Here is a 12,936-nt window from a genome sequence, read left to right on the forward strand (position 1 = left end):
TTTAATGACTTTGGACACTGAATTTAGTTTGACAAGCGCTTAAAATTGTAAATCGTAAAAATAAGTTCACCGCTTTAAAAAAGAATCTACGACGGTTTAAACTTTTGTTACCCACGAATCCCGAATAGATGTTAACCTTGAAAAACAAGGAGATTGTTTATTTTAAGTTTAAATCAGCACATATTCAAGCCATGGGTATGCTATAATTTTTACAGTACTTACAGTTTATGCACCTAAGAAACGCAAACCCCAAACGGTACTATAGTACTTATAGCTTTACCCACGAATTCGGCGTTACCCACGAATCCAAGGATTTACTCGTAAATTATATGTTTCTTATGCATCTTAACATTTTGAAAACATGCGAAATAGGTTCCAAAACAGTCCTGTTTAATAGCGTCCTCTTGAAGGTATAATGAAGCTGTATCATGAAGTTTTGATTGATTATCTTAAATTACCATTTTTGGGTAAATGCAATTGGTTAGAGAAACGGGAATCATTGAAACGCAATGGAGGAATAACCGCATGATGGTTTCCAACCTTCTGTAATATTTTCTATTTTGCCGCTGACCAATACATACCTTCAAATATGTGTTACCCACGAACATTTTGGTTACCCACGAATCCCTACTTAAATTATAGTTAACAATGTATTGATAGTGTTTTAGTTCATAGGAACTGTCAAACACGAGTCAATAGAATATTGCTGCATGAAAATATGGAATGATTTTACTAAAATAATAATATAAAACTGTTTGCTCTGTCTATTTGAATTTGGCAACTTCATTATTCTCAAAAGTTTTATACCCAAAATGCCATAATGATCCATTCTAAATATTCCATGTAGTTTGTATTTTGATTAAAATTCATTTTAGTGCCATTGCAGCCTGAATTATTGACATACGGAAAAGTATTTTTTTTTTTATTTAAAAAAATTAATAGGAATTGCTATTTTCTAGACGCTGTTACCCACGAATCCATCCGAGATCCTCATCCTGCGACGGGATACAAAATCTAACTTTATATTTATATGAAGCATTTATTCTAATCTTTCGAAATAATACAGTAATGTTAAATGAAAGCCACTTTGGAAAGAGTTCGAAGAATTGACACAATCTTAACAGTACACCTGGTTCGTTCTTAAAATTTGTAATAACCAAAATATTTCTTTGTAGATATATGTAATAAAATTCTATTTTACATTCAAAGTCTTCACCGATTTCTAGTGTATATGATCCACACATAAAATATTGAAAGATATTAACGAAATTGAAATTTTATGGCGTACAACAGGTGAAAAAGGCTTGAATTCGTGGGTAACATGCATATGCGCATTTAACACTTTATTTGGTCTAGCAAGAAAAGTTATTTTTCAATCCGATGGCACTTCCACCTGATGATTCACTAGATATGATCGTCTCATTTGATAAGTCTAGAATTGAAAAGGAAAACATTTTCAAAATGGCCCCCCAGAGAGAATTTTGTCCCGCTTTGGCTGGAATTGACCAAATACTGTCGAAACGCTCAAAACGCTCATTCCAGATCCCTTAAGAATTTGATTTTCTAAATTTCTTATTAATGAGGTTGGTCCTTTTGTATGCCCTCTATTTGATGCAAGGATTCCTCTCTTCATTCTGAGCTATATGAGCCGTTTAATTTTTTTTATCTTCAGAGGCTGATAATTAGTCGTGTTGGGTTTGCCCATTTTCGACTTATAATTAACATTCGTATGATCCCAGCAAATACAAATTGTCGGGTTCTATAAATGGTATAAAACGTTTTTATAGTGTTCCCAAAAGCATTTTTGAAAACAAGATGCAAAACATTTAACCATTTGTTATTAAGGGATCTGAAATGAGCGTTTTTGTGGGACATGAGAGCACATAAGACATATCGAATTGCATTCTGAATACGAAGAATGTCTTACTGATATCAAATAATTTTCATTGTTTGAAATTCACGATATAATACAAATTTTATGACAAACTATTAAAATTTGATATTTTTCACATTTTTAATATATAACAGTCCTCGAAGTAAATTTTATAAATCTAATTATATATTCTTAAAGTGTATGTAGCTGGGAGGAAAAGCCGACGATCAATTGAAAATTTTCATCTTTCATATTGAAAATATGGATTTTTTTTCCAAAAAGTCCTAATTTGTTTTTGTGTTTTGGGAACAAAAATCCATATCTTCAATACGAAAGATCAACATTTTCAATTGATCGTCGGCTTTTCATCCCACCTACATACACTTTTAAGTATAAATCATCAGATTTATAAAGTTTACTTCGAGTACTGTTAAATATCAAAATATCAATTTTATTCATTTGCCATAAAATATGTATTACATTGCGAATTTCAAAAATTCTAAATTATTTGATATCAGAAGGACATTCTTCGTATTCAGAATGCAATTCGATATGTCTGGTGTGCTCTAATGTCCCACAATAAATACTGTCCAAACCTTCATACCCCATCCCTTAAAGAGTCGATAAAATATTTTGCAAAATGCTTCCCAAAATATTTGACAATAACATTTTGACAATATTTTTAAAATGTATTTGTAGTGTTATCTTTGTGTAAAACGTTTTACAAACGTTTTCATGGCATAACCCGACATTTAGAAATGTTATTAGAATATTTTGAATAAAACCAAAACATGTTTAGAACACGTTTATAACGTTTTAAGAACATTTTTGTATTTTTTTGGATATATATCGCTTACCAGTAACATTTTGGGTTTTATGTATGGTTGGTTAATTAGAAATAGTCGAGACGCCATCCGTGAGTTGTTGGATATCAACGGAAATGTTTGTGTAGAGAATGTTGAGCATAGTTTTGGGTTTACTGTACCGCAAATTATTCAAGCCGTCTATTTTCAATCGTTGCCTAAAAGTCTGTAAAAGGTGAAACCTGTGGGGAAAAACAAAATATGACCAAATTAACCTCGTATTTGGCCATTTTAGCCTAAAACGTTAAAACAGAGGTCAAAATTCAAAATGCTCAAATGCTGTTGAAATGTTCTTCAAATCATTGTCATGGCGATCCACAAAAAAGTATACTTTTACCTATCTGTGTCATTCGCTTCTGGAGTTATAAGCAGAAAGGTCAAAGGTTACCATTTGACCAGTACAGGGGTCAAAACTATTAAACAATTTAAAAAAAGCAATAGTTTGCCATAGCTAGGATATTTCTTTACCATGCTAACAAAGGTCAATGTCCATTGCATTATATAGATCCAGACCCTTTTTGGCTATGTTACCATGGCTACCCATGTAAGAAATAAAAACTATAATTTTCTGCATGGATTTTCTATGATGAACAATTTGAGACTATTTTGGTGAAGATCGAGGCATTTTTCAGGTTTTGACCCCTGTGGAGGTCAAATCGTGACCTTTGAAGGGTATGCCACAGATAGGTAAAAGTATACTTTTTCTGGCTCACCATGACAAGAGGAATAATTTGGAGAACTTTTCAACAGCATTTGAGGAGTTTGCTAATGTCAAACTAATGTCAGAATCGGAATCCTTGTACTCGACATATCCGAAAAAGTGTCTTTGTGCATGATTATGGGTGCTCTGGTTCAAAACATAGATTTTCAAAATGGTGGCGGCGGCCATTTTGGATTTTGGCATCTAGCGAAAAATGCCGGGATTTTCGCGAGGGACATGGTGGCTATTTTTTTTTCTAAATGGTCCATATAAGTCGAACCTTACTAGCCAGAGAGTGGTCACCAAATTGAACTCTTTCACCTAACTATGCACATGTTTTTTGAGGAGATGACGACGAGATGATAAAATGACGATGGCGGACACAAGACGTCGTCTCGGCGCGGTTTCTATACAACTATGGATTAATAGCATACGTGTTTTTAAACTCGCGAAAAGTTTTAGGTATTTTAACCCACGCAGATTACATGCCATTTCAAAGCAGTAAACAAACCAGTTTAATGACAAAAGGCGTGATTTTAAACATTTATTGATTAATTGTAAAACTTTTGTTGTATAAACCGTGTCATTTAATTTTCAGGAATTATCGTGTATGCTACAGATGTAAAGCTATCTTCAGACTGTTATGAATTTGGTACGATGCAGTTATGTCATCGAACTGCTTTCTACTGACTTTAGGGGCTGTGCAATAATTATGAGCCCTAAGGAAGGGTAAAATGGGGGAGAATTTTTGGCGAGCAGAAAGGGGGGGGCAATTTGTGGCAAGCCGAGGGGCGCCTTTTAAATAAAACGCTCTAAAAGGCTTAGGAAAACAGTACGGAAATGGGGGGGGGGCTCATAATTATTGCACAGCCCCTTAACATGCCAGACATTTGAAATATCAACACCAGAAAGGTGCCGGCATCAGATATTGTTTTCCGGGGTGGGACATTGGGGAGGCAATTGTTTCTTTGTTTATAGGAGGGAACAGGGAGAAAGATCTTTGAATGTCCCCCTACCGTCTCTTTCCCGTGGCGCCGCCAAGGGCTGTAAGAGCTTGCTCTTAGTTGTTTCCAGTTAATACGAACACAATTTACGAGTAGAGGACCAGCTTGTACATGTATCTCATATATTAGCGCCAATTCAGCTGGGGGCGTCCAAAATTGGTTTAAAAAAGGCTGAAAAGAACAAAAAATGGGTAATTTGGCTGAAAGGTTGGGGGACACGCCCCCTCCCGGGATTGACGCCCATGATCTCATACAAGTTGACACGGGAAGTCTCTTACCGTTCTTTATTCTTTGGAGCACTATGATGATGATGTTCAATACAATTATAGTATCCTCTAGGACCTTTAACCCGTGTGATGTCTAGTTTCGCTTCTTTAACACGCATAAGAATCTCGTCGTCCTCGCCACCCCAGCCCCAGTAGACATTAGGAAAACCATTAATCTGGAATACTTGACTCCGTGTTAATCCTGTCACGGCACCAAAAAAATCTGCATACAATATTCTATAAAAGAGAAACAATAGGAACGACGAACATAAATTACAATAAAGATCTGACCGATTACGTTCTTTAACCAGAGAAGTTACATTTACAACATCAAATTATTATAATTGTTATCTATAATTTGTTATTTTCATTTATTTCTTCATTTGTACTTAATATTCATGTATTTAATAGTTATATTTTAAATCCTGGAAGACCACCCTTTACATACATAATGCATGTGCTCAGTTAGGACACTTGACTGGAAGCATTGAACCTGGCAACTGCTAATGGGACATGTCGTGGTTCGGAACAACCACCCGACAAGTATAACCAAGTCAAGTATAATGTATTCATTTAGTTTGTGATTCACTTCAGGGTGGCCGTCAAAGTTTGCCAAAGTATTGTCTCAATATTCCGAAAGACATGCAACATAAAGAAAAATTATATTTTGTTTATAAAGATAGATATTATATATTTCGTTTTCTTCTTATTATTCAAACCTTTCGATTTATATAAATACGATTGAAACAAGCTGGTAAGAACTCACTTATAATTCCACCGATCTGCTCCACTCAAGAAATGTCTTGGCATACCGCTACAGCCATAGTAGTTGTAATCACTAAGAGGGACATGATCCACGTCATGAAAAATAAAACAGTCCCATTTGGAGAAATTCAACGCCTCTAGAAAGCCTACGTTCATAAGCATAGCTCGGTTGAAGTAGAGATCGTTTGCCTGCAAAAAAATGCCGTTAGATAAAAAAAAAGTATACATTCCAACGAAAGGAATTTTACAATAAGTATCGCCCTGATAAATTTTTCTTCACGGCTTATTAGTTCTAATATAGTTATGATATTCTTGAGATCAGATTATATATAAATTTATCATGCAGCCGGGGGAATTATGGGACCCTAAATGAGGATTCAAAAAGAAGTTAACTTAGATTACTCTGATCAGTCCAGCTTCCATCAAGCGTCCATCTTCCAAAGACTCGCACAAAAACATATCAAAGCTCCCCGAAAATCTAAGTAGTGGAACAGTGCCTAATTTGCATAAATCCAAAATGGGCGCTTATGCAGGGGTGAAATTTTAGAGTTGGTAAAATCTCCTATTTACAGTTCTTGAGTTATAGGAAAAAAGGGTCAAATGTCAAAATTTGAATTCCACAGGGACAAAAATTTAAAAAATCTCTGATGTTAATAAAAAAAAATGCAAAAACATTTCAAAACAAGTGGCGGTTTGTGACCTTGGTAACATGGCCAAAAAGATCAAAATTCATTGAGCCCTGTTGACCTTGGCCCATTTTAGGATGTTGCCTATGTAAAATAAACATCCAAAACAATTCAACTGTTCGCATTTTAATTCATTTTTGCCAAAGGAACAATTTGAGACCGATTGGATGAAAATGGGAGCATTTTTCAATTGTAGATGCCTATGGACAATAAGATTTAACCTTTGACCTCTTTGCTTATAATTCAAGAACAGTATGTCGGAGGCAGGTCAAACTATATTTTTTTCTGAATCCTTATGACGAGAGAAATACATTGATATGTTTTTTATCAAGATTTTACCAACTTCTAAATTCACTCCTGCATAAGAGGCCATTGTGGTGCAAATTAGGTACTGTTCCACTATGATATTCGGGGACATTTTGTGTCATTTAATATGTTTTACTGAAATGAATGGTGATTAATTGGATTCTGTTGCAATAAGCAGTAGCTTAAATATTTTTCTTAATTTGACTGGCCTAATTATTGATCTTGCTTATGGTTATGTTATGGGTTTTTTCTAACACAAACGGGCAAGGTCAATTTACCTAATTGTGCATAATTGTATCCAGTGTACAGGACTTACAATAAATGTTTACTGATTGGCCAACTGAACTTACCTGTTCAGTCACATAGAATCCAAACTCGAGCTTTTGACGTTTTAACATAGGCGTCAATATTCGAATAATAATTGGCAGATGAAATGGGCGGTCTCTGTATGGAATCACGATGGCTACCTGCATGATGAGGAAAATGGCGCAGTATTGACGATGAGAGGGAGATATTTAGCATTTATGAATAAGCATGTTGTACAAACGTTATTGTACAATGTTTTTTTCAAAAACGTTTTTATAATGTTATATGATCCTGCGTCATAAACTTGGGTAACCAAAATGGTACCCAGCATGGATTTCAAAACACTGTCTCATGAGTATTCCTTCACTTAGAAGATTCATTTAGGTCCAAATTGATGCTAATTTATTCTTTATTACTCATGTAAGATGCTGTTTTAATATAATATGTAATTATTTTTGATGACGTTTGAAATGAAATGTGCCGAGGGTGATTGTGGATTAGGGGAGGCCGTCAATTTACCGTGAGGTAGACATGTGCACTCAAGTGGCCAAGTTTTGCTTACAAATAGGGGGCCTACTACATATAAGGTCGACAGTGCCGGGGAAGCCTAATTTAGAGGGAGACGAGCATATTTTGTTCCGATTATATTAGGCGAAAAATTTAGCCCAAAATGAAGGGGAATTTTGCTATGTAAAGGGAAATTTTTTACCATATTTTGGTCTAAAACATGGTGTTTTGGGGCTAAAAAGAGCATGCATAGGGCAATTGGGGGGACCTGTGCCCTATGGTGAATCCGGCCATGTGGAGTTCAATATGAAGGAAGGTTTCAATATGTTACATAAAAACAGATATTTTAAATTTCTTTAACCCCTAAAACCTGGACATAGACAGCGCATTTACTAACTGTTCTGGGAGCTAAGATATGGCTACTTATATGTTAAAAGAGGCAATATGGCGACTTTAAAAAAGGGGATAACACCCCAAAAGCTACCACTTCTGCAATGCTATCACATAATTTCCAGCTCTAGAGGCGGATACTTGGCCAAAAATCGCTATAACTTAGCGTTATTCCCTTCGTTTGATATAGACTAACCCCTCAGGCTGATGGTCTAATTCTAAACAGAATGTTACTTAACTGTCGACAAAAAACATTTTGCAAAAATGTTTAGCCAAATTATTTCAGTTTACGATATCGTTTTGAACACATATTCATGATCTTTATATAACGGCAGCCATGGCAACCCGACATTCAAATGTTATTAAAATGTTTTGAATGTACCATTTTGGGTTTACTGGGTAGTAAGACTGAATGGGCATTCGGCATTAAGGTCACGGTTTAACATTTCACACTAAAATGGGTTGAAAATACAGTATGGAAATATTAAATTAAAAGTTGGGCAAGCAAATATCGCCCCACCACCCTATAAGAAATTCTACCATCTCCAAGAGGCAAATAAGTATTGCATGGTCATTTACCTTCCATCTCGGTAGACAATCTTTTGGTGTCCATATCCCACCAGGTGTATACACATAATCGTTGATCAACATCCGACTGGATTTTAACACTTCCTTGTAATAGTTGTTCCCACACTGGCCTCTACTCGTAGCATGGTCACACGACACAAACGATGTGCTCGCAGAGACTCGAGTTTGGTTGATGATATTGTTAGTCTTTATTACCAGTCGTTTAACATCATTGAGTCTGTCCCCAAGTAGCATTAGTTCAACCTCGTCTAAAGAGACCTCGCTTAAGTTTACTTTTCTTTCACGCACTGTCAAATTAGAATATGATGTAGCGATATAGGTTTAAGTCTATAAAATCATCTGAGACTTCAGATAATTTAATTTAATTATAAATAAATAATCAAGACGAACCACTCGAATGAAACATTATTGATACCATAATAGCCAAAAATATGGTATTGTAGAAATTGGAACCCTTGTGTAATGTTGAAGATTTTTTTTTATGGAAGTGGATGGTCAGAAATAATACCACAGTATTCATAAATTATACAGTTTTGACCAGAGTGTAGGGAATTTTGATTTCAAAGATCAGTTGCTGGGATTGGATTCTCCTGCCCAAGTAATATTATGCGACAAAGTGCTCAAATTCATTTCACCGATGATATCATGTGATCTTCAGAAGACACATTCATCGTTAATTGCTGTGATTCGGTTCGAATGTTTTTGGTAAGTCTGCTAAGTATAAAATGTTCGTAATCTATTCCTCTCAAGCTAATCCGGACCTTGTCACTCAAATTCAGAAATTTGCATTAGGGCAGCATTACAAAACACCCAACGCCTGAGCAAAATAATCAGTCAGCAGGTTTGGAAGTTAACAATGTAAATTACTCAGTTACAACGAATGATTATTGTTATAAATTTATATATAATACGAGTTATTTATACAGACCCACCTAAATCCGGAATATCGAATTCTGGACAAACTGTATTGAAGCCTTCAGCATGTTCTGTATCGGGTTGCATATCTGTGAAAATACACAAATTAATTATAAACAACACACAAAAAGAAAGTACCCACCTCTTTGAGGAGTAATAATTTTGGATTCACGATATGGACGTAATGAGAATGTGGTTATTTAGTGATTGATACGTTACTCTGACAAGATTTCCAGGAGCACTTCATCGTATTTGCTGTCCACTTCTTGTACCAGCAGAAGAAGCCGTTCGTAGAAAACATGAAGTCTAGATATATAGGTGATAGGAATGTATAGCGAGCTGAGAAACCTTGGTAGTCTAGATAGGTGATAGGAATGTATAGCGAGCTAAGAAACCGTGGTAGAGATAGGTGATAGGAATGTATAACGAACTGAGAAACCTTGGTAGTCTAGATAGGTGCCTAGGAATGTATAGCGAACTGAGAAACCTTGGTCGTCTAGATAGGTAATAGGAATGTATAGCGAACTGAGAAACCTTGGTGGTCTAGATAGGTGATAGGAATGTATATCGAGCTAAGAAACCTTGGTCGTCTAGATAGGTAATAGCAATGTATATCGAGCTAAGAATCCTTTATGGTATTCTAGATAGGTGATAGGAATGTATAGCGAACTGAGAAACCTTGGTAGTCTAGATAGGTAATAGGAATGTATAGCGAACTGAGAAACCTTGGTGGTCTAGATAGGTAATAGGAATGTATAGCGAACTGAGAAACCTTGGTGGTCTAGATAGGTGATAGGAATGTATAGCGAACTGAGAAACGTTGGTGGTCTAGATAGGTGATAGGAATGTATAGCAAACTGAGAAACCTTGGTAGTCTAGATAGGTGATAGGAATGTATATCGAGCTAAGAAACCTTGGTCGTCTAGATAGGTAATAGCAATGTATATCGAGCTAAGAATCCTTTATGGTATTCTAGATAGGTGATAGGAATGTATAGCGAACTGAGAAGCCTTGGTAGTATAGATAGTTGATGGGAATGGATAGCGAACAGAAAAACTTTGATTGTCTAGATAGGTGATAGGAATGGATAGCGAACTGAGAAACCTTGATAGTTTAGATAGGTGATACGAATGTATAGCAAACTGAGAAACCGTGGTAGTCTAGGTGATAGGAATGTATAGCGAACTGAAAGACTTCGGTGGTCTAGATAGGTGATAGGAATGTATATCGAGCTGAGAAACCTCGGTGGTTTAGATAGGTGATAGGAATGTAAACTGCCCTCAAAAAGAAACTTATAATTTTTTCACAAGGTCGTATCTTAAAATCCTGTCGATAAAAATGAACCAAAATTGCACTACAGGATTATTTCAATACTCTACGCTAAACACTGGTCAGTAACCAAAAAGTTATGCAACTGACACAACAGCAAAATGCACTGACATGGAACAGCTTCCTGGACCACATTCACAGCCCAATAATTGGCACCCAACACAAGAAATCTGTGAGTAACTGGAATAGTGTGGAACAAGACCTGTTTCTGGAAGAAAGTGTGTGAAAAGCAGAGGCAGCCCGTTCCACACTATTCCACTTACTCTTTGGAAATAATCACCTCTGTAAGGATCTTGTACGCATTCTCACAGATTTCTTTTGCTGAGTGCCAACTATTCGCCTGTGAATGTGGTCCAGGAAGCTGTTCCGTGTCAGTGCCCCGTGGTCCAGGAAGCTGTTCCGTGTCAGTGCATCTTGTTGTTGTGTTAGTAGGACAACTGTTTTGTTACTGACATTTGTTTAGAGTAGAGTATTGAAGTAATCCTGTGTTCATTTTTATTAACAGAATTTTAAGATATGACCTTGTGAAAAATTATAAGTTTCTTTTTGAGGCCAGTTTATATAGCGAACTGAAAGACTTCGGTGGTCTAAATAGGTGATAGGAATGTATATCGAACTGAGAAACCTTGGTAGTCTAGATAGGTGATAGGAATGTATATCGAGCTGAGAAACCTCGGTGGTTTAGATAGGTAATATGAATGTATAGCGAGCTGAGAAACCTTGGTAGTCTAGATAGCTGATAGGAATGTATAACGAACTGAAAGACTTCGGTTGACTAGGAATGTATATCGAGCTGAGAAACCTCGGTGGTTTAGATAGGTGATAAAAATGTAAACTGCCCTCAAAAAGAAACTTTTAATTTTTTCACAAGGTCGTATCTTAAAAAAAAAACTGAACCAACCTTGCAAGTCTAGATAGGTGATTGAGAAACTGGTGGTACAGATAGGTGATAGGAATGTCTTGCGCGAGCTGAACAACGTGAACGTGTCTGTGTTTCTTCTTTTACAAGTTTTACAAGTCTCCTATATCTATCATGTTTTTGTCCAGCTAATGCTGGTGTCGCAATGCATGGAAGACCATGCAAAAGGTTAGTGGTTTATATATAATATTTCTAATTTATGAGTTTAAGAGTAAATTATTCATACCTTGATGATGCGAAGCACATGCTGGAATTACTGTTGTATTTTTGAACATGATTCTAGACCGAAATGTGATTACATTGGGTAAACTACATAGGTCACCCTTGAGTTCTTCGCTTGTAAAACCATCTCTATGTATTATCGTCCAATTGTAACGTTGTGCTATGGTACCGATGAAGATATCTGGGAAAGGAACTACAGTCATTTCCCAAGATAATTGACAGATTTGTTCAATTGCCTTCCTTGTGAGAACAAATCCAGCTTCTGATGAACAAAATGGTGCATATGGCAGTCTGGTAAATCGCTGTAGAGATTCAGACTCTTTGACAAGATTTCCCAGCAGCACTTCATCGTGTTTGCTGTCCACTTCTTGTACCAGCAGAAGAAGCCGTTCGTAGAACACATGAAGTTTGTCATCACCGAAAAAAATAAACTTTAGACTAGGACCTTTTGAGTTGATCCACCTTACGCCCATTAGAAATTTTAAAATTGCATTCAAATTAGTATCCGTAAAGTTACCTTGAATAATATCGCGATATCTTTCACTTTCTTGTATCACCATGTCTTGTATTTTACTTGTATTTTTGCTTTCCGTAGTAGGTAGTCCAAGAAGAAACACCAGGCAAACTTTCGATGCCACAGCCTCAGTAATTCTTCCTTCCGCGATTAGAGCTTTCCGTACAGCCATTCTGGAATCAAATGATTCTGGTGATGAAGTGATAACTGATAATAAACTCTTGTCGTTATCTCTTTGACACTTTGGTAACGTTTGTACTGTATCGAGGGTGTTTGTGAGAAGATCATTATTCACGTGTTGAACACTCTTAGTGAAAGTATTTCGCACCGGAGATGGAGGCTTAAATTTGGTGTTGACAACGGCATAATTAAAATCAAATTTACTTCTGTTTAGAATTGATACGATGGCGAATTCAAAACTTCTAAAGGTTATGAAAAATAACATAACGAGAAGTACGTTTTTGGTCAATTTCTTCCCTCCAGACATTCTGAGGGACGAGTATGGTACTAAATGAACAAACGAATTCAGTAGTTTAGAGAGCTCCGTTTATCTTCACAGGTGACCATAAATGTAGGAATATTATCTCACAATAAATAATGCATCCAATCAAATTGGACATTATTATAATGCTTATGTGTTTTATATAATATGATACCGGTATACCGGACAGGTATTTATGTTCTAAGTGTTATTTTGGCTGTAGAATATTACAGTTGTTGTTCGGTGCTACGGTTAAATGTAAGCATATAAACTATCCGTAGAAAGGACAATGTTCATACCAA

The 12,936-nt window shown here is 36.1% G+C and overlaps 1 protein-coding gene across 1 annotated transcript; it reads right to left on the reverse strand.

The window, feature by feature from the left end:
* Positions 1 to 2,750: 2,750 nt before the first annotated feature.
* Positions 2,751 to 6,876, reverse strand: LOC140144826 (beta-1,4-galactosyltransferase 6-like). The gene is made up of 4 exons (XM_072166633.1): positions 6,814 to 6,876; positions 5,473 to 5,660; positions 4,719 to 4,943; positions 2,751 to 2,918 (listed from the first exon to the last, which is right to left on the reverse strand). The coding sequence occupies exons 1-4, from the start codon at positions 6,859 to 6,861 to the stop codon at positions 2,762 to 2,764; spliced, it is 618 nt and encodes a 205-aa protein (XP_072022734.1). The 5' UTR covers positions 6,862 to 6,876; the 3' UTR covers positions 2,751 to 2,761.
* Positions 6,877 to 12,936: the final 6,060 nt, after the last annotated feature.

This window comes from Amphiura filiformis, unplaced genomic scaffold (assembly GCF_039555335.1).
Source record: "Amphiura filiformis unplaced genomic scaffold, Afil_fr2py scaffold_84, whole genome shotgun sequence".
Classification (NCBI taxonomy): domain Eukaryota; kingdom Metazoa; phylum Echinodermata; class Ophiuroidea; order Amphilepidida; family Amphiuridae; genus Amphiura; species Amphiura filiformis.

Excerpts from the sequence above, each read along its gene's own strand:
- LOC140144826 (XM_072166633.1), bottom strand. The coding sequence starts at position 6,861 with ATGTTAAAACGTCAAAAGCTCGAGTTTGGATTCTATGTGACTGAACAG. Across the intron at positions 4,944-5,472 it reads GCAGATCGGTGGAATTATAA|AATATTGTATGCAGATTTTT; the intron begins GTGAGTTCTTAC and ends TCTCTTTTATAG. Across the intron at positions 2,919-4,718 it reads GCTCCAAAGAATAAAGAACG|GTTTCACCTTTTACAGACTT; the intron begins GTAAGAGACTTC and ends TTTTCCCCACAG.